The 21,646-nt window shown below is 52.7% G+C and overlaps 2 protein-coding genes across 5 annotated transcripts in view; both read right to left on the bottom strand.

The window, feature by feature from the left end:
- Positions 1–229: 229 nt before the first annotated feature.
- LOC103347588 (ral guanine nucleotide dissociation stimulator) lies at positions 230–8,818 on the bottom strand. Its single transcript, XM_089335446.1, has 13 exons — positions 8,771–8,818; positions 8,518–8,580; positions 7,010–7,203; positions 5,615–5,808; positions 5,208–5,476; positions 4,364–4,579; positions 3,928–4,031; positions 3,166–3,235; positions 1,844–1,918; positions 1,361–1,435; positions 1,185–1,217; positions 728–849; positions 230–510 (listed from the first exon to the last, which is right to left on the bottom strand). The coding sequence occupies exons 1-13, from the start codon at positions 8,816–8,818 to the stop codon at positions 447–449; spliced, it is 1,527 nt and encodes a 508-aa protein (XP_089191572.1). The 3' UTR covers positions 230–446.
- Positions 8,819–12,036: 3,218 nt separating this feature from the next.
- Positions 12,037–21,646, bottom strand: part of LOC100342421 (olfactory receptor 2T27) — a 30,905-nt gene continuing 21,295 nt past the window's right edge. For 2 of the 4 annotated variants that reach the window (XM_070075746.2, XM_089334699.1), the window contains exons 2-3: positions 17,571–17,781; positions 12,042–13,065 (exon numbers count right to left, since the gene is read on the bottom strand). In XM_070075746.2, coding sequence (XP_069931847.2) covers positions 12,096–13,043 — 948 coding nt within the window. In that variant the 5' untranslated portion in view covers positions 13,044–13,065; positions 17,571–17,781 and the 3' untranslated portion in view covers positions 12,042–12,095. Of the gene's footprint in view, positions 13,066–13,206; positions 13,535–17,570; positions 17,782–21,646 lie in introns of those variants that run through there. The other 2 variants (XR_011389403.2, XM_089334698.1) reach the window with 2 other exon arrangements.

Genomic DNA, 21,646 nt, shown 5'->3' with positions numbered 1-21,646 from the left:
TAAACACAGGACAGAAAGTGCAAGAGGAGTGAGGCAGTGTTTTTACACCAGGCACCAAATGATCTGCCAGCTCCTCTTAGAAGAATCTCAGGGAACCTCAACCAGCAAGGTGCAGCTCCTGGAGCTGCAACTAGGAGGGGCCCGTGTCCGCGGCACATTTGCACAGGTGGAACACCGCTCACAACCTCAGATATGGGGAAGCAATGACGAGGAAACATAAAACTCATGGTGCAACATATTTATATTAACTTTAATAAAATGCTAATAGGGAGTTACTAACAGTGACTATAGTTAAATAGGAAAAAGAGAAAACATAAGTGGGGCAATTAAACTGATACAACGCAGGCCTCAGCTTCACAGCAGGGAGGCCACTATCCCAGGCACCAGGCTCACAATGAGCTCAGATCTGCTCCTGAGGTTCCAACACCAGGGCATCACAATGGCGTTCATGGCCTTGAGGCCACTGCAGGCCTCTTCGCTGAGGGCTCCAGCTGGCAGGAGAGGGCGTAGCTAATGGAGAGAGCACAGCCATGAGTCCACCAAGAGCCTCAGCTCAGGCCTCCCTCCCAGGGCCTGTCCAGGAGCTGCAGTCCTGGGGCCAGCAGTGCCCATGGGACAGGGCCTGCTGCCCACCAGGGGGCCTGGACGATGCTCCCTGTAGCTGCACAGCAGGGAGAGCCCTCCCACCCCCACCCTAGGCTTCACCTAATTCCTGCCCATCACTCACCTCTCGTTCTCCGTGAGAAACTCCACAGACCGGAACCACACGACAAACTCCTCATCACGCTTAAAATAATACTTGCTCGCTGCCACCTGTAGCAGTTGGATTTCTTGCAGGACTGTAATTTCCTGGGGACGGAGGGACACACAGGACACTGTCAGGGCCTGGGCTGGGAACGCTGTGGGGACCTGGTAGGGGAGGGGCCGCGGGGTTCTGGGTGTTTCCTCTTAAGAGGCCTCCTCCACTCTACCCCATGCAGGCCCCACCCTGGCCTCCGAAGGGGGTGCAAACAGCCCCTCCCCAGGGGCTTCTCCTTGATTCCAGTCCTCTACCTGCACCCACCCTAGGGATGGGTCTCCCCCTCATGTGCACCCAGCCCTCCTAATAGAGCAAAGCTGCAGGGACCAGGACCACCTGTGACCCCCATTCCCCTCCTGCCCTGAGTGAGGCCACAGCTGCTCACCTTATTCAGTTTCTGGAAGCTGATGTCAGCCTGCTGGAAGGCAGACAGAGTCCATCAGAACCGCCCCCAGCTGGGCCCAGCCCTGACCCTCCCCTCTCATGAGGTCCTCGAGCCAGGCTCTCCCATCCCCGAGCCTCAGGGACCCGGCCCTCCCCACCTGCCCCAGGATCACTCACATGCACAGAGTCCCCCATCGCAGTGTGCAGCATCACCAAGTCTGTCAGGTAGGTGCCAAGAAAGGGGACGACTCCCTGTGCCACAGGGGGTGGTGATGAGCACCTGCTCTCAGCTGCCCCCGAGCCCTGGCCCTAGAGACCCCTCCACCCCAGCTCCTGAATCATGGCTCATGTCTCCCACTGGGAGCCATCAGGACCTTGGCAGCCTCCCCCATTCTCCATCCTCCCAGCTACTCCCAGGACAGCAGGCACCCCTAGGACTCCTGCTGGGATGTCCAAGGGCACACAGGCCGTGTGGCCCCCAGTGCCACCTCAGCCCCAAGTGCACTGAGAGCCCAGCTGCCCCAGGCTCTGGCTCTGGTCTCTCCGGTGGAGGCCACTGAGGCAGTATGGGGACTGCAGGGAGGGCTGGAGGTGGAGGCCCTGCTCCTGTGGCTCGGGCCCTGGTGTGACGGAGGAGTCCCCTCGCCCAGGCAAACACACCTTCTGTTGTTTCCGCAGCCTCATCTGTGCTCTCTGCGGATTCTTCTCCCGGGAAGCAAGCTTGAAGGCTCCCTTCTGCCAGGATCAAGGTCAGGGTCACAGGGCCTGTCCTTCCCACCCCTGCCCACACCTGGGCCCTCTGCTGGGGCCCTGCATGTCTGACCCCCTCCCCCAAGTGCACTCTGTGCTCCCACCCTCACTGGGGGCACCTTGAGCAAGGGGCCTCCCTGGGTCTGCTCCTTGGCTGGCGAGGGTGCTGGGCACCCCCCCATAGCTGTCCTGACTCAGTATCCTATGCCTGCCCTCCTCCTCCTCACTGTCCCCTGGGAGGAAGGCCAGGCCCTGCACCACGCATCACCCTTCCTTGTGCCTCACCGACCCCCATGAGCCCTGCACAACAGGCTCATCAGCCCCATCCTCTACTTGAGAAATCAGAGGCCATGGGCAGTGACCAGCCCAGGGCCACACAGGAGAGCCTGCCCTGCCCCCAGCTGACCGGCATCCCACTGCTTCACCCCAACTCCAGCTGCACCCTTGGCCAGGAGTCCATCAGGGCTCTCTGTGTCCTGATCCCTGGCCAGGCACAGCCATAGAGAGAGAGGGCCAGGTGGTCTCAGGAGGCCTGGCTGACAGGTGCTGGCCACCCAGCCCCACTGGGTGCTCCCCACACCCCCAGCAGGGTTGACGATGAACCACAGCTTCTGCTGCACATCTCCCCTTCCACTCAGCGAGTGGCCCCCAGGAATCATCTCTAGTGACAGGCAGGGCCTGCACAGGATCTGGGTGGCCACACTTTGCTGCCTCGATCAGGTGGATGGCGTTAAGATGTGGTCAGGACAGAGCCAGCAGGCATGTGCGAGGAGGCCCCAGGAACTTCTCCTCATCCACCTGGAGATGATGTCATTGCCCTGCGCAGGGTGAGAATCCCAGCACCTCAGGTGATGGGCAGTGGGTCAGGGCAGGACGGGCATCACAGCCACAGGTGTCTGTCTCTCATGTGCCCACTGCACCTGCTGCTCGGCAGCCGTCTACCATGGGCCCTGGGACACCCATGTTGTTCGGTTCCCCCCTCCCCAGTGCAGGCAGGCAGCCTTCCCCATGCAGGTCCTGGGCAGGCAGATCCCAGGCAGGGCCTGGCTTCCTGAGGAACCGAGGTCACCCGATGGAAGGAGGGAAGCCCTTCCTGCCACTCTGCCACACAGCCCAGGTGGGGTCAGGGGCACAGAGCCTGTCCTGCCAGCCAATACCACCCCTGCACAAGGCCCTCACCCCACAAATCACCCTACCCCCCAAACACTTGCCCCACCTCCCAGCCCCCCTACCTTGGTGAGCCGATCCCTGCTCAAGCCATTGTCCTTCTCACACAGGTGCTCAAATTTTTTGCAGCATTTCCTGTGGAGATGGGAAACCAGGAGGAGCTACTCAGTGTGATGGGAGGGTGGTGAGTGCAGCTCCCTTTACTGGAGAGCAAGGAGGATGCACACGGCCCAGGTGAGTTTCCCACTGAGTTCCCTAAGCCCTGGTGCCCAGGGGACAGGCAGGGAGCTCAAGTGGTTCTCCTGGGCCCCTCCCCTCCACTGAGCAACACTGTTCTGCCTCAAGTTCACCTGCACAGGGAGCTCTGGTGCTGCCCAGGAGCAGGTGCAGGTGGGCAAGTTAAGAACCTGGGTTTGGGCCGGTGCTGTGGTGCAGAGGGTTAGGCTGATGGCTGTGATGCCAGCATCCCATGTGATCACAGGGGTGCCCAGATGGAGAAGGCCACTGGCTTGGGCCTGGCCCAGCCACTGTGGCCACTGGGGGAGTGAGCCAGCAGTAGAAGGTTTCTCTGTCAATCCCTTTTTCTCCATAACTCTGACTTTTACACAATACATAAATCTTAAAAAGGAACCAGCACCTGACACTAAGTAAATGTCTGTGAGACAGATATCCTGGCCTTGGACCGAGGGAGACAGTTGCCCTCCCCAACTGGTCCATGTCTGGTCCCCAAGTCCCTGGCCACTGGCCCTTCTCAGCTTCATGGGGGTTAGTGCTGAGTCCTGGGGTCCCAGGCAACCCTGGAGCTCCTGGACAAGACAGGCACCCACCTGGAGACTTCTCCCCACGTCTCTTTCAGACGGTAAAGAGAGGTGGACCGCAGAGCAGACAGGATGGCGTGGACCGAGGAAAAGTTCCTGAGGGTCTGGCACTCCTGGAGAGCAGAGCGGATGAGGGAGAAGTCACCTGATCCCCCTGGGCTGACGTCCCCCTCCTGCATCAGATGCCCACGGAGCCACAGGAAGGCACGAGGGCACTTTGACCACCCTCACAGGGAGAGGATTGGGTTCAACCCACACGGAGGTTCAGGTGGGAGGTGAGCATGCACCCCTGGGGGAAGTGAGTCAGGTCAGGCCCCTCCCTGCCAGGAAGGGCCCAGGGTCTGTGCAGGGTCTTCAGCCACAGGGTGTACTCCCGAGGGCTGATAAAGCAAAGTGGCCATTCCCAGAGTGCAGTGAGCGAGGGCCCTGATTGCCCGCAGCTGACCTTGGCCACCTTGATCCAGTGCTCCACCACACGGGCCCTGTCCGTGGCCTTCATTTTGGGGTCCTTCAAACATGTGGTTACTACACAATTTGTCACACAGTTGAACTGCTGGACGGTGGCACGGACAGTGGAGGCCAGGTGTTCCTTGCCTCTCTTGTTGCGCTCGGTCCAGACGGAGCCCAGGCAGTGGAAGGGCACGACCTTCTGGAACAGCTCCTGGGGAGGAGAGTGTCCCATGGGCACAGCCACCCCCAGTCAGAGTGCACGGGTGCTGTGCATGGGGCTCACAGCGGTGGGAGCAGCAGCCCACTGAGGGTGCCCAGAGCCCCACGGCCCAGAGCCCATTCTTGGAGAGAAGACACAGAGGTGTTTTCTCCCAGGCATCCTGGCCAACTCCCCATCCCTCAGCCCATCGCCATCAGCCCTGTGCTCTTTGTGCCCATCCCAGCGCACCTCCCTGTGGCAGCTACAACAAGGGGCTCTGTTTGCGTATCTGCTCTGGGACCCCGTCCAACTCTGAAGCCTAATACTGCTGAGACAGGTAAGGCATTCTGGGCAGACCGGCAGGGATGGGGGGCCAGGCTGCACCTCAGTGAGTGCCCTCCACCACCACCGGGCCACACCGTGCCCAGCTTTCTCTCTGTCACTCTGTGTACCTGGCATGAGTGTGTCCCACATCTGCTGTCCACAGGGGACAGGTGGGTTAGGACATGAGAAACGAGCCTGGGTCACACTGGGGCTGAGACATGAAGCCTGGGCTGACTCTAGCCAGGGCTTGTGTGGGACGGCAGGTGCCACGGGGACGCCGTGGTCCTGGCCCTGCGCAGCAGAGCCGGCTGCTCACCGCATCCAGAAGCGTGAGCTGTTCTGCCATCGTCCTGGGGGAGAAGGCGGTGATGTCAACCATCTCCTCCCCAAGCAGCCTCTCTGCAGTCCCAGCCCAGCCAGAGGAGGCCTGTGGAGCTGGCCCTGGTGCTGATTGTGCGCTTGGGGGCAGGCCCCATGGGGAAGCTGGCCCTGACTCTGGAGCAGGTCCTGGCTGAGCCAGTGGTGCTGCAGCTGGCTCCAGAGCCAGTACGCAGAAGGGTGCTGGCCCTGCACGCAGAGCAGGAGCTGGAAGAAGAGAAAGGGTCGCCAACGTGAATCACCTTCCAGTGGCCTCTGCAAACACCGAGAGGTCATACTGCATGGAAGGGGATTCCAGCCCCAAACACCGCCCCTGAGAGACCTGCAGACTGTGCTGCCCCTCACCGTCTGCTTTGCCCTCAGGGTGCTGGGCGTGTCCGGGCAGGGCATACAGAAAGTACACCTGGGTCCCCAGATCTCCTCCAGGAAGGCTGACAGGCTTGCAGCCCACCTTCATCTTCAGCAGTGGAAGGCTGGTGCGGCCATGGAGCTCTGCCTCGTACAGGTCTCTGCAGCGTCCCAGGAAGGAAGCCATGTTGCTGGGGACGCAAGCGAGGGCAGCAGGGTCAGAGGCTGGCCTTGGCCATCACACTGCACTGCCTGGGGCCCCTCTGTGACTCTGGGACCCTGGGCATGCCTCAGCCTATCCAGAGCATGACCCCACCCCCCAAGCCCTCCTGGGCTGCCCTGGCCATGGGAGACCTGGTCAACAGGGCTGGTGCACACCCTGTGGTGACAGCCTCCCAGTGACCTTTCCTGAGGGGAGGGCCTCCGGTTCTCAGCACGGAGGCTCCAGGCAGACTTGGGAGCAGGTTTCTCAGGATCTCTGCAGGTCTGGGCCTCCTGGGGCAGGGGTGAGTAGTGTGGGTGGAGCTGGGAAGCACCTGTGCTGGGCATGGACCCCTGGCTGTTCTGTGCCCCAGCCTCCCCTCTCCTTTGCAGGTCTGGGATCCCATTCCCAGCTCTGTTCTCCTTTCCTTTGTGGGGAGTCCCCAGGCCTCGGTACTCTCAGAGGAGTCACAGGAAGTGGGAGATCCACACCCTGTCTGTCCCTCCCCAGCCACAGCCCACATTTCACTCCCACAGTTTGCAGGGACAGAAGGCCTCCGAGTGGACCCACAGTCCTTGACGTCCTAGTGGGGCCTGGGCTCTGACGTCCTGGCAAGACCATGGGGGGACGCATGCTCTTCCCTCTGACCCTGTGCACAGGACCCAGGCAGGCCTTCAGCTGGGAGAGTCTGGGTCCTCCCAGGTCAAGAGGCCCCGGGAATGCTGTCTGCTTTGCTCGCTGAGCTGTGACGCGTGTCTGCAAAGTGACTGCCCAGTGTTTAACATTCACGTGCTGTGTGATGAACCAAACTCGGACCCTTGCCAGAGAGCTCAGGGGCCTGGGCCTCACACCCAGTGCCCGGGCCCTGCTGTGTCTGAATCAGGGCCTGGGGCTGGGAGGCCTCCTTTACAGATGGGAAGGCAGGGCTGCTCTCTGTGGGGTTTTCCAAACCTTGAGGGCCGTGGGCTATTGAGTCCCGAGGGTGCAGAGACCAGAAGAAGAGGGATGAGCGCAGCACCAGAAGCCCTGGCCACAGAGCAGGCACCAGGCCTCTGCCGTGTCTGCAGTCACATGGTCCCTGTCAACCCCTGAGGCTCACGCCCACACCACCCCACTTCTCAGAGGAGCACAGACAGCCACGGCTAGGGGGCAGCAGAGGCCCCGTGTGTCTGGAGGGCACAGACACTCACCTATGGAATATCTGGTCCAGGAAATACGGAACAGTACTGAAGTCGTCATATGAGCACAGCAGAGTGGACAGGTAAGCAATGGTTCTTCCTGGGGAGGCCAGGACCAGGGACTCCTCCAGCTTTGCCCCGGTGCATGGCTGCAGGCTCCGCAGGAGGCAGACCTCTGCCAGGTGCAGTGTGGACACACCTCCAAACTAGGGGGGACCAGCAGGGACAGGAGTCAGGGACCCCCAACCACTGGAGTCTAGGCTGGGAGAAGACCCCCTCATAGAGGGCATCCAGCTGCACCAGGTGACCCCTCACATCCCTGGGGGGTGGGGAATGAAAGGCCCAGAGTGACTTTGTTGGCCACATAGAGAGCAGTTTGGGAGAGTGGGGAGGGCAGAGTATCCCCACAGGGAGGCCAGCAGCTGGGAGCAGCAGTGCAGAGATGGCAGCTGGCGGTGTCCCGGCCACAGCCCTTCTGCACGGTGATGTGACCGTGGCTGCTCCAGGGGGACACCTCAGCCCCTCTCCCCAGCAAGTGCGGTCTGGGCCTCTGTCTCAGCAGGGCATTAGCTCCTGTGAGAGCGACGGTGACGCTCTGACTCTGCGTCCCTGAGTGTGGTTGCATGTGCCATGTGCTCCTGAGGAGGTGATGGATGTTAGGCCAGGCCATGGTGTGGGCCCCAGCTCTGCCATGCTGATAAGGAGAGGGGACAAGGACACAGAGAAGCACGGGAGAACACAAGAACATGGGAACAGAGATGGACATGTACAAGCAGGAGACACAGGCACATCCAGCCCCCAGCACTGTGTGCAAACTCCTGTGTGAGAGCCGCCCTCGTGTGGGCCCTGGGCTGTGACTGCCCAGCAGACCAGGCTTCCAGGGGCGCTCTCTGAGGCCGTGACCTGCAGCAGGGCAGCCGGGGACGAGCACTGGAATCCCAGCTGAGCCGCAGGACAAATGTCCTTTCTCATGGAACAGGATGGAGACGGGTGGGGGCTCCAGGGCTGAGACCAAGAGACACACTGCCAACACATGATTGCAGTAGTCTCTCTCTCTCTCTCTCTCTATCTCTCTCTCTCTCTCTTGAGTGTAAGACTCACCCCTGTGTGTGGGGTTTGGGTTCTCCGTCGTGGGTTGTGGGGAGGTCTGGAAGCACAGCGGAGCTGACCTCTGCCCGGGATTCCCGGGCTGGGTGGGAAAACAGTGCTGTCACATGTGGATGCTCTAGACTTCGTATCCAGGGAACCAGTAGTAACCTGTCCCCTGAAAATCCCACCAGGACCAGACATGGGGTTGCCATAACCCAGCTGTCAGTGGGCAGCATAGGGGCGAGATCTCTTAGGAACGAGACTGGGGTCAGTCACTCAGGAGTGAAACACCAGAACGGGGCCCAGAGGTGCCTATATCCAGGCTCTGGTCCTCGGCCCAGCCTGCTCATCTTGAGTCCCTGCCTGTGTATCTCCCTAGACTCCTCCCTCAGCCCAGCCCAGCACTGTCCACGGCTGTTGGCCTGACGCACCTGTCCGTTGCCTGAGAAGATGAGTTCCTCATGGGAATCAATGCTGATCTCCAGCGTGGAGCCCTGCAAACAGAGTGCCCGGAGCCAGGCCAGAAGGCGTCAGTGTCCCACAGGAGACACTCTGTGAGTATTTCCACTCCCCAGGTCACATACATAGGGACATCTGTGTATACCCCCAGCCAGGAGGACTCCAGGGGACATAGGAGAACTCAGGTGTAACCCCTGAGTACACAAAAGGGCCCCCAACACCCACTTTCCCATCTGCCATCCCTGGAATGGGTACGGACGACACCACAGCCATCCTCCAATGCCTGAATCCTGGTGCTGTGCAGGAAGGGCCCCTCCTGTTTCCTTCTTGGGAATGGGAGGACAGCCCACGCGGGGTCACCAGAGACTCCGGCCCTGGACGGGACTTTCCGGGGCTGCTAAACCCTGTTACCTGTGGCTGCCTCCTCCCCCGTGGCCACAGGCGTCCATAGTGAGAGCTCAGCCAGCGTGTTACACGCTGGAAGAGACCTTCATTCTGGGCTTTGGCTCTGCGAGAGCCTCGCCTTGAAGGGCAGCAGCAAGGGAACATAGTTCTCCCTGCAACGTTTCCTATCAAGTGAGCTGGCAATGGCTACCACTAGAATGTGGGTGCCTGGTTACCAGAGTTCCATGTTCTGTTGTGGCCCGTCACCAAGGAAGTGAGGTCACTTCCTCCAGGTCCAGGACATGGACCCTTCCAGCAGGAAGAGTTCCCAAGGCCCTCTGGGCTGCTGACTGTTCCTCTCCTGCCCCGATGCCATCCCCTTGACTGTGCACAATTCTGCAAACACAGCCCCATCCCTCAGTGCCTGGGAGACCTGGATGGGGTCAGGATCCCAGGTTGAAGGGCACTCAGCTGGAGTCTAAACCTCCTTTTCCTATCATTTCCCAAAGACAGTAGCCTGCTTCTTAGGAAGGCCCCTAAAATCCAAGCTAAAGTCAGTGAGGAAAGCCAAGGGCAGTGTCTACAACAGACTCGAAGCTCCATCCCTGAGTCGGGGGGGCGGGGCCCATCGGCCAAGGAGATTTAGAGGATGGCCTGAAGCATGTTTCCTGGTTTGCAGTTTGAGTGTCTCTGGTTTGGACATCGGGCATTTCAGAGAACTCCACGAGGAGACCTGAGACAGTGCACGTGAAAGACATCCTCCAAAACTGATGGAAAATCAGCCGTCATCTGCAGGCCACCTCACAGACAGATAATACAAGCTTCCTTCTCCAGGTCCCTAAAACATTTGGAAATTTTGTATTCCTTCCTCATTCACCCTGAAGTCTGGAGAATCATAGAAGTCATGGACCAGGCCAGGGGTTACTTTTGTCCAAGGGGTTTTCTCTGCTTCATAGGCTAAACTCTTTTCCCTAGACCAACTTCATCATGCTGGGTTCCATGCCCCATCTCTAATACGATATTCTAGTCAAAGTCTTGGTAACAAAACTAATGTTTTCATTCTCACCCACAGCAGCCCTGCTATTGTACTCAGGACTAGGTACCCTCATTACAGGAGGAAGGCTCCCTCCACTGTGTATCACTGCTGTGCAAGTAACTGCTTGTCTGAGAACCACTGGGGACGTCTCCACCCAGGGCCAGAAGGGAAAACAGCATCGCCCTGTTGGGACTGCTGTAACTGCCACCACAGGCACACTTTTGTCTGACAAGTCAGTGCTTCCAAAGTGACAATACCTGAACCACCCATGACACTGAATGAGTCCCACCTCAAGGGACACTGAGAAACTTCTACCCAGGAGGAAGTGAGAAGTTTGGGCATTTGGCTTCGCTTATCACTGGTGTCAAGGAGAAACAGTTGAATTCCACTATGTTGAAACAACTATTTAGAAACTGATTAAAATTTCTTCAGCTTTTCTTGTGGATAAATTAATATGATAGGCTGGAAGAAAGATTGTGGCTGACTAAGGTGCCCCAGCAAACACCTCCACGAGGACTACAGTTTGAACAGCTATCCACAGAGCAAGTTGCCGTCACACAACTATGGAAGCTAGGATAGAGACCACACAGTGCCTGGTTTAGTAGAATAGTTGGGAAAGTTGCATTGAAGAAAGCAGGAAGAAAGAGGTGCCATGTTACCCCTGCCCTGGCCCCAAGTAGCACAGTATGGACAGTCAGCTCTTGGTTGGGGGAGGGAGAGAGGAGACAGAATCCCTGTGTCAGGCCCACCGTCACCATCACCAACTTCAGACTCGGGTGGAGTCCAGCAGCCCACACCTGCAGACTGAGTGTTTGGACCTCCACAGCCAGGCCAACTCCACCACCCTTTCCCCAACCGCCAGCTGGAACTGCAGCAAGACCCTGGTTGTTGCAGAGTAGGGCAGGATCACTTCTCAGCCTTTTGGCTAAGATCAGGTGTACAGTAGGGCAGCAGAGGGAGTGCAGGACCCTGCAGTAGAGCTCAGAGCTAGAGCCCACCCCCATAAGACCAGTACCAGGTATAGGTAAAGGCATCTACACACAGGCCAGTCCTCATTGACTAAGCCTCTGACTTGCCAGGCCTTGTGTGGAGGCCTACACTCCAGGGGGAGGGACTCCTTACAGCACGTGTCATCACCAGTCTTTGGAGGCCTGGCAAGTACCCCAAGGGCCCATCCACTGTGGGACCCAGGTGTAGTCCAGCTGGGTGCCAGTCTGGATAGTGAAGCAGAAGCCTTTATCAACCTCTTACAGTCTTTCATAAATAGCACAACTTGCATCGGCTGGCAAAGCCCAACACGGAAGGTTCTAATGGCTCCCATCTCTGCGCAAGTGCTTGTATATGGAGTCTCGGGACTTGCCCCAGTATGAGGCGGGTAGGGTAAGGTAGGGTAGACCTGTATCAGCATGTGTCACTGTTGGCCTCACCTGGGCCTGCTGGGTATCCTCAAGACTGCACAGAGCCCCACATGTGCCCTCCTACCTCCCCTCCTACAGCCTGCGGCCATCAGCAAGGAACCACAGGACTGTGTTGTTATTCAGGCCAGGAAAACCCAGTGTGAGCAGATCCTAATGGCCCCTGTGCCCAGGCCAGTGCCGGAAGACAGAGTCTCTAGAGCAGTTTCAGTGCCAAGTGGAGCACCGAGGCTCCTGCTGACCACTCTGATACCTCATGCAGCATCACTAGTGGGGTAGGAGCAGCATCAGGCCATGAGTCCACCTCAGCAGCACAAAGACCACAGCAGAGAGGGTGGCTTTAGGTCCTAGCCTGGCTTCCCTAGTTTCAGTGGGCTCTGGGCTCAGGACAGAGATCCTACATGGGGAGTAAGTGCGCAGTGACTCCTGTTTTTGACTTAACAATTGACACTCTTGTGTATGGTGTCAGTGATCACCCTAGGCTCTTGTCATGGGTTACCAAGGCTATGGAAGCCTTTTGAGTTTGCCAACTCTGATCAAAAATTTTTAAATACAAATGTCCATTAAAAACTTTTTAACATTGTTGATTGAATTAAACCATGTGATTTTTCTCACAGGGAATGGAGCAGAGCTCCTCACGCCAGAAAATAGGATTGTGGATGCTCCTGGAGTTTTGCCTATTGGTCCTCCATGTAGTTGTTTATCTTCTTGGCACTTATGTCTTCTGTTCAGAGATCAAATGTTTCCCCACAACTCTCTGAAAAGCCCCTACCACATCCTTGTTCCTCAGGCTGTAGATAAGGGGGTTTAGCATGGGTGTGAGGACAGTGCAGAATACAGATACAGCCTGCTCCTGCTCAGGGGTGTGGGATGAACCCGGTGTCATAGACATGAAAACACACGGTCCTAAGTAAAGACTCACCACTAGAAGATTGGAGGAGCACGTAGCCAAGGCCTTGTTCCTACCTTGGGGGGATTTCATACGAAGGACACTGAGGAAGACGAGGGTGTAAGAAGACATAATGAGTCCAAAGGGGATAACTAGAAATGCAATGCCCATCACAAAGACCACCAGTTCATAGGTGGAAGTGTCTGCGCATGAGATCTTCATGATCCCTGGCATCTCACAGTAGAAATGGTGGATCTCTCTGGAGCCACACGTTGGCAGACTCATGGTGTAAGAAGTATGAGCTGTGAAAGCTAGAATTCCCCCTATCCAGGACACCACAGCCATTTGTAAACAGACTGCATGGTTCATAAATACTGCATATCTCAGGGGGTTACAGACAGCTACGTAACGGTCATAGGCCATGAAAGTCAACAAGATGCACTCAGCACCCCCAAGAGCAAAGAAGAAAAATAACTGGGTTCCACAAGCAAGACGTGTGATGTTCTTCCTTCCAGAGAAAAAGTTTATTGCCATCTTTGGAACAGTGGTGCTAATGAGGGCCTGGTCTACAACAGAAAGCTGGCTGAGGAGAAAGTACATTGGGGTATGGAGCTTCAGGTCCATCCATATCAGGAGGAGCAGGATGAGGTTCCCAGCGAATGAAGCCAGGTAAATCAAGATGATAATGTGGATGAGGACACTGACATATTTCATTTGGGGGAAGAGTCCCAAGAGAATAAAATCTGCCATTAACGTCTCATTTCCGTTCTCCATTGCGTTGACTTGTCTGATTGAGCTAACAAAAAGAAGATGAGAGAAAAGTCAAGTGGAATTGTATAAAAATTTTCCAAACATTTCTATCAGTCAGCTGTCACTAAATTAATCTGATGTAACAACAACCCCTTGAATCTGAGTGACTTTTGAAAATAGACACTAATTTTATTGCTCCCACATCTGCAGGTCAAATGGAACATTTTGTTTTAGGCTGCAAGACAAGTACATGTGTAATTCAGACATCTTTCACTCTGGGATCAGTAGGTACCTGGGGCTTGTTCTTTACTTTTTTTAAAGATTTATTTATTTATTTGAAAGAGTTACACAGAGATAGGAGAGGCAGAGATAGAGGTTCTCCATCCGCTGGTTCACTCCCCAACTGGCTGCAATGGCTGGAGCTGTGTAGATCCAAAGCCAGGGTCTCCCACATGGGTGCAGGGGCACAAGGATTTGGGCCATCTTCCACTGCTTTCCCAGGCCACAGCAGAGAGCTGGATTGGAAGAGAAGCAGCCGGGATTAGAACCAGCACCCATGTGGGATGCTGACACTTCAGGCCAAGGCGTTAACCTGCTGCACCACAGAGCTGGTCCCTGTTCTTTACTTTTAAAGAAATTATTAATATGTATTTGAGAGGGAGGGAGGAAGGGAGAGAGATAGAGACTGAGAGACAGAGACAGAGAGAGAAAGTCATTTGCTGATTCACTTCCCAAATGCCTGCAATGGCCAGGGCTGGTACCAGGCTGGAGTCAGGAGCTATGAACTCAATCCATGTCTCCCACATGCATGGCAGGGACCAACTACATGGGCCATCAGCACTGCCTCCCATGGTCTGCACTCGCCCGAAGGTAGAATCAAAGGAGCTGGAACTAGGAATTGAATCCAGTTACTCAATATGAGACTCGAGAGCTTTAACAAGCATCTTAATCACTAGGCCAAAAGCCCACCTCTGGGACTTGCTATCCTTAGGGAGGCCAGAAGAAACACAAAAAGGAGCAAGTAGAGTCATGTGATTCCTGTGATTATCTGAGCTCAGCGTGACCTGTCACTGTCATCCACATTCCAACACGGTAGGGAAGTAAACTCTATTCACAGTGAAGCATGAGACTGGGCAAATAAGGAGGGATTGAAGACAGCCAACAGGATCCTATTCACCAATCTTCTCAACGCTTATATATTTCATTCTGAATTTTCAGATATTTCATGGTTTAAATCATCAGTCCTCTACTTAATATGGTCTGTTAAGCCCCAACAATGGAGATTCATGGGTTTCTTGTGACTACAAATAAAACTACAGCCAATTGTTTGAGATCACAAGTAGCCATTGGATATGCCCCTGGCTAGAACTGCACTAGGTAAATTCATGAATTCTTTTCACATATGGACTTTTCCCTATGGGCTGATTTAAGTCTACGCATGCAGGAACCATAGATGAATGTGCAATAAAGTACAATAAAATAAATCCATGATCCCTGTCCTATGATGGAAACTCGAGAGCATGACACATCAGCCCATGATTTTACTGAGTAGCCAATGTTGTGCATTTCTTTGGAAATAGTCATAAAAAATGATAAATCATATGAGAAAAAATCATGAACAACCACTGAATCAGTTTCTATGAACTGCAAATGAGAAATTAGACTGTGCCTGTATTCCAGTTGGAGAATATCTATTGCCCCCAGCCTCCAAAATCACAGAAATAGAAATAAAAGTCTCCTGTGCCAAGCAATTTTGAGCAACAGGGACAGAAATAAGCCTGGCTTATCATTCTCATGATGACCACATCACTAATTATTTAGATGAGAGGAGGCCTTAAGAAAACACATAAACCCATAACAAACCTGGAGGGTCATGAAACACACCTGAGGGACAGAGAAGCCTTGCTCATGTCTTCCATCTGGGAGAATGGCACTTGTAAGTTCCATTATCACTTAGACTGTGAGTGGTTCCTCTCTGAGAAACCTGGGGCATTGGAAGCTTCAGCTCATTTGCACCAATGTCATTTCAGGGATATTTTCTTCCAGATAAGGGTGAATAATGCTCCACAGTAATCACTTCAGCTACAGTGCCTTTCCAGATATTGTTAATTTCAGTGAGAAAATGGATAATCTCCAACAGCAGGCACTCAACTAAGCTGCTAAGGGCCAGATACGACAGTGCTCCTATGCTCATACGTTACATCTATCCAGCTCATCTTAATGTGTACCCTGACTCCGTGTGAAGATGCCCTGCATGCTTCCTTTCCCTCACTCTCCCACTGCTCCTCCAGCCTCACAACTTTTGGTTTTCTTTATTCTGCCAATCCATAAAAACACATGAGTTTGGAACTCATGAGCCACATTATAGTGGAATATCCAGAAGAAAAAATAAAACATCTAGTGGATGCATCTGGGTACTATGAACCCTTGGGTCATCAGAACCACATGAATGAGCACCAAGATTTTCCCACAGTCCTGTGTGTGATCATGGGGCTCCCTAGAGCTGATCTGAGGGGAGATGCAGCACTTCACTGCATCAGCCACAGAGCCATGGAATAGGGGGTGCGGGGGCTGGTCTCGGTGTCCTCCCTGGTGTCTACTCAGTGCCTGCAGGACGCCTCCCCAGCACAGCCTCAAGCTCTCTGCTCCTTGGCTTCAGGACCCACAGGAGGCCGTCATCGCCCTAGAGAGGGAATGGAGGGGTAACTCCCTCAAAGATTGCATCTGTTTTCAGATGTTGATGTGGGAAGGCCATAGACATCCTTTATGGAGGATGCTTTCAAAATTGCAAAGGAAACTAATTTTGGTCTTAAAAACTCACCGGTTTTAGAATCACAGATTTTTTTGGTGGATGAGCATGTGCAGTGACTAAATGAGGTACTGGACTCAGTATCAACACAGTCTGCATCTGGACTCTCACACAGCCTCACTGCCCCTGTAATAGGTACCCATGACCATCTATCTCTTTTCCCATCCCTTGCTTGGGAGAAATTTCATTGTCTTATTCTTGTGTTTAATCTCAGTACTAAGACTGAGTGTCCAGCACTCGACTATGCAGCACAGAAAGGGAAACAGAAAGGGGGGGGCAAGAGGGAGTGAAGGAGCAACAAGGAGCCCCCCACCCCTGGGACCCAGGTCCTGCAGGGAATCCCAAGGGTGCCATCTCATTTGCTCACTAGGGTACGTGATAAGTGAGGTGCTACATTTGCCTTTGTACTCATCAAACCTAGAGGGTAAACTGTGGGGTAAGAATATCCCTGGTTCTCTCAGAGCATCCCCATTAGGGGCCTCCCAGCTTGGTGGGTGACCTGGTGAGCCTGCCCAGGGTGGACACCTGACCAGGTCTGCTTCATCTTCCCAGGAGACTGATCTCCATCAGACTTGGATAGTATAGCTTCAGTTCTTCCAGTTCTCTTTAACCAGGTGATTTCAGCATTACACCATTTTTCACTAAAACCTAAACATCAGAGAATAACTAATTTGTACATTTAAGGTATATTTTGGGGGACTGGTGTAGTAGTAGCACAGAAGGTTAAGATGTCACTTACAATGCCGGCATCCCATATCAAAGAGCTGATTCAAGTCCTGGCTGTTCCACTTCAAATTCGGTTCCCTGCTAATGTGCCTGGGAAGGCAGCTGAAGATGGCCTAAGTACTTGGGCTCCTGCTACCCATGTGGGACACCCAGATAGAGTTCCAGGTTTTTGGCTTCAGTCTGGCAGAGCCTCAACTGTTGTGGCCATTTAGGGAATGAACTAGCAGATGGAAGATCTCTCCACCTCTATGTCACTCTGCCTTTGAAATAAATAAATCTTTTCTAAAAGATATATTTCTGGCCAGCGCCGCAGCTCACTAGGCTGATCCTCCGCCTTGCGGTGCCGGCACACCGGGTTCTAGTCCCAGTCAGGGTGCCCGATTCTGTCCCGGTTGCCCCCTTCCAGGCCAGCTCTCTGCTGTGGCCAGGGAGTGCAGTGGAGGATGGCCCAAGTCCTTGGGCCCTGCACCCCATGGGAGACCAGGAGAAGCACCTGGCTCCTGGCTTCTGATCAGCGTGATGCGCCGGCCGCAGCGGCCATTGGAGGGTGAACCAACGGCAAAGGAAGACCTTTCTCTCTGTCTCTCTCTCTCACTGTCCACTCTGCCTGTCAAAAAAAAAAAAGATATATTTCTGAACAAAAAATCTATAAGATAGGTCATACTTGAAACAGCAATGGGTAACACATATATGCTAAGTAGAGGTCACAGTTTTAAGTACCTTGCACTTAGTAATTACCCTCATGGGCAGTTTGCTATGTCATATTTTACAGATAAGGGACCCCAGCAGAGAGGTTTGCTCACTTAGCCAAGATGAAATGGGTAAAAAGTACAGAACCTGGATTTGAACCTAGACAGGCTGATTCAGAGTCCGTGTGCCATCTCTTACCTGTGGGTGATGACTGAGCATCTTATCCCCTCCCATCCAGACTTCTCCTCTGCCCTCCAGCTCCCACACCCCTTCACACACACAAACCTACTGACACCCACACTCAGAATCCTGCTCCCATCTCTCACCTTGATGAGAACCAAGTCAGGAAACAAGCATCTCAGATGGTGGGCAGGTGGAGAACAGTGTCACCCGGTGGCCTGTCCTCTGTCAACACCAGTGCCTGTCTCTCAGTCCAAGCCTTACCCAGGTAACTCTTCTCTGCCCTGCTTCCATGCAGAGCCAGCAATCCCTTCTGGCTCTCAGTGTCTGGGATCCCCCACGTGTAGGTTTCAGGTCCTGTGGAAATGAAAGTCTCATAAATTGCTGAAAGATTCTAATTTACACACTTTGAAAGAACTGACCTGGAAGTGAGCTTCCCTTCACTCCTGGCAAGAACCAGATGACTGATCCCAACTAAACCTCAAGTTTATGAAGCTGTTCCAGCCGGTCACTATCAACCTTGGAAACTGACCTCCCCAAAGGGAATCAGGCACATTCTTCACAGAAAATCACCCCAGACGCCTGAGTTGATATTTACAAAGAAAACACTGTGGGACTGATGCATCCCTTGCAGGGGGGCTATGGCAATGCAGGAAATGAGAAACAAATGTGAGCTTGTGCATCAGTAAAGGAACTGCCTGATGAAATGAAACACTGCTGTTATGTAATCACTTCTGGGGGCTCCAATCACCTTTGCCCATTAGGAATTCTACCCCCAGGCATTAATTAACTTTTCTCTGAGAGTTGCTTGAATTTCTTCCAGATTCCAGAGGAACTGCCTAACCAAGTGGGAGAGACTTGGAGGGTACAGATCAGATATGTGGGTGCTGCATCCAAGGCCACAGAGGTCAGGAATGCTCAGGCAGGGCACAGGGTGCTTCTGAGCTGCGAGACCCTGGCACAGCCTCTGATGTCTCCCTTTAAGGAGAGACACAAGGCCCCTACCCACGCACTCCACTGATGTCTTCCCAGAGAAAACATACAGACCTAGAGTGTGCAGTAGGGGGTGAGAGAGCCAGTGTAGGTGCCCACAGCAGGTGAGACTTGCAGCGTTGTGAGGTCTCCTTGCCCGGCCTCTCTCACCACTAGGGTGGTGGACTCCAGGACAGCAGCTGAGTCCTCAGAGGCAGAGGGAACCTCACTCCCAGGAACTGTGTTTGTGTTCTTTGATCTGTCTGGAGACTCCCTGAGGACCCAGTCCTGGAACTCCCTCAGCAAGGGCAGCTTTGGTGGAGGGCATTTGTCAACAACATTCAAAGGCAAATGCACCACCTGCTGTCATCAGAAACAAGGACCTGTCAGCTGGGGCAAACAGCAGACAGGGCAGGCAGAGGGAGAGAGACGCTTTCAGGAATAAGAATGTGAAACAATCCAAGGCACCCTGAGCAATCAAGCAGAAGTGCTCATATATATTTTTTTAATTTTTATTTAGTAGATATAAATTTCCAAAGTACAGTTTATGGATTACAATGGATTTCCGCCCCCATAACTTTCCTCCCCCCGCAACCCTCCCATCTCCCACTCCCTCTCCCATTCCATTCACATCAAGATTCATTTTCAATTATCTTTATATACAGAAAATCAATTTAGTATATATTAAGTAAAGATTTCATCAGTTTGCCACCACACAGAACACAAAGTGCAAAATACTGTTTGAGCACTAGTTACAGCACTAATTCACATTGAACTACACATAAGGACAGAGATCCTACATGAGGAGTAAGTGCACAGTGACTCCTGTTGTTGACTTAACAAATTGACACTCTTGTTTAAGGTGTCAGCAATCTCCCCAGGCTCTAGTCATGAGTTGCCAAGGCCATGGAAGCCCCCTGAGATTGCCAACTTTGATCTTATTTCAAGAAGGCCACAGTCAAAGTGGAAGTTCACTCCTCCCTTCAGAGAAAGGTACCTCCTTCTTTGATGGCCCGTTCTTTCTACTGGGATCTCACTCGCAGAGATCTTTCATTTAGGTGTTTTGTTTGTTTGTTTGTTTGTTTTTGCCAGAGTGTCTTGGCTTTCCATCCCTAAAATACTCTCATGGGCTCTTCAGCCAGATCCGAATACCTTAAGGGCTGATTCTGAGGCCAGAGTGTGGTTTTGGACATCTGACATTCTATGAGTCTGCTGTGTATCCCACTTCCCATGTTGGATCGTTCTCTCCCTTTTTTTATTTTATCAGTTAGTATTAGCAGACACTAGTCTTATTTATGTGATCCCTTTATCTCTTAGACTTATCATTGTGATCTATTGTGACCTGAAATTGATCACTTCGACTAGTGAGATGGCATTGGTATATGCAAACTTGATGGGATTGTATTGGAAACCCCTGGCACATTTCTAACTCCACCACTTGGGGCAAGTCCGATTGAGCATGTCCCAAATTGTACATCTCCTCCCTCTCTTACTTATTTATTTGAAAAGCAGAGTTACAGAGAGACAGAGGCAGACTCAAGACAGAAAAAGAGAAGGTCTTCCATCCACTGACTCACTCCCCAGATAGCCGCAACAGCCAGAGCTGCTCCAATCCAAAGCCAGGAGCCAGGAGCTTCTTCCAGGTCTCCAACATGGGTGCAGGAGCCCAGGACTTGGGTCATCTTCCGCTGCTTTCTCAGACCACAGCAGAGAGCTGGATTGGAAATGGAGCAGGTGGGACTCCAACCAGCGACCATTTGGGCATACTGTAGGAGGCAGCTTCACTCATTACTCCACAGCGCCGCCCCCTGTGTTCATATTATTAAAATGTCTAAACTACCTAAAGTGATTTACAAATTCAGTGAAATTTCAAAATAAAACTCCAATACCATTTTTCATAGAAATAGGAAAAACAATCCTAAAAAATCATGTGGAATCACAAAATATCCCAAACAGTCAAGGCAACCATGGGCAAAACTGGAGGCATCATATTAGCTGATTTCAACCCATATTAAAAAACCATTGTAATTAAAACAGATTCATCAACCAATGGAAGAGAATAAGGACCCAGAAATAAACCTACACACATATGAATCATCGTCCACAAAGATGGCAAGAACACATACTGTGGGCCGGCGCCACGGCTCACTAGGCTAATCCTCCACCTAGCGGCACCGGCACACCAGGTTCTAGTCCCGGTCGGGGCGCCGGATTCTGTCCCGGTTGCCCCTCTTCCAGGCCAACTCTCTGCTGTGGCCCGGGAGTGCAGTGGAGGATGGCCCAAGTGCTTGGGCCCTGCACCCCATGGGAGACCAGGAAAAGCACCTGGCTCCTGGCTCCTGCCATCGGATCAGCGCGGTGCGCTGGCCACAGCGCGCCGGCCGCGGCGGCCATTGGAGAGTGAACCAATGGCAAAAAGGAAGACCTTTCTCTCTGTCTCTCTCTCTCACTGTCCACTCTGCCTGTCAAAAAAAAAAAAAAAAAAAAAAAAAAAAAAAAAACACATACTGTGGAAATGACAATCTCTTCAGTGAATTGTTTGGAGAAAACCAAATATGCAAATGTAGAAAAATTGCTAACTATATATAACACTCATCATACACATTCATATATATATATTTTCATATATATATATATATTTAAATCAGCCCCAATGGATTAAAGACTTAAATCTAAGACCAAAAACTACAAAACTACCAAAGGAAAACACATGGAAAAATCTATATTCCACTGTTTGGATGATGATTTTTTTAGGTTTGACCCCTAAGGGGCAGGTACTAAAAACAAGAAAAGACCAGTGAGATCACATCTAACTAACAAACTTTGATGATAAAGGAAAAAATACAGTGAAGAATGACTTGTGGATTGGGAGAAAACATTTGTAAGCCATAACCTCATAAGGTATTAATATTCAAAATATATAAGGAACTCAAGTCAATAGCAAGAAAATAAACCTGATTCAAAAAAAAATGGCTACAAAAATGCTCATTGGGAAATGCGAATTAAGACCATAATGAGATATCACTTCACACAAGTTAGAATGCCTATTAACCAAAAAAAAAAAAAAAAAAACTAACATGCGTTGGTAACGGTGAGGAGCAAAAGGAACCGTTTCACCCTGTTGGAAGAAATGTGAGTTACTAGAGCCATAATACAAAATGGTACCATTTCCTCAAAAACACCAAAAATAGGAATTACCATATGACCAGGAAATCCTACTATCAGGTATTTATCCAAAAAATCTGAAGTC

This window comes from Oryctolagus cuniculus, chromosome 6 (assembly GCF_051225735.1).
Source record: "Oryctolagus cuniculus isolate XC-2025 breed Fujian yellow rabbit chromosome 6, ASM5122573v1, whole genome shotgun sequence".
Taxonomy (NCBI): Eukaryota; Metazoa; Chordata; class Mammalia; order Lagomorpha; family Leporidae; genus Oryctolagus; species Oryctolagus cuniculus.
This window is presented reverse-complemented; position numbering and strand designations above follow the sequence as displayed.

What these genes read in the sequence shown, in the direction of transcription:
- LOC103347588 (XM_089335446.1), bottom strand. Translation starts at nt 8,818, where the DNA reads ATGGCTGTGGTGTCGTCCGTACCCATTCCAGGGATGGCAGATGGGAAA. An exon ending in GCAGGGATCGGCTCACCAAG is followed by an intron (nt 1,919 to 3,165) that starts GTAGGGGGGCTG and finishes TGATCCTGGCAG; the next exon opens with AAGGGAGCCTTCAAGCTTGC. An exon ending in GGCTGCGGAAACAACAGAAG is followed by an intron (nt 1,436 to 1,843) that starts GTGTGTTTGCCT and finishes CCTGTGGCACAG; the next exon opens with GGAGTCGTCCCCTTTCTTGG.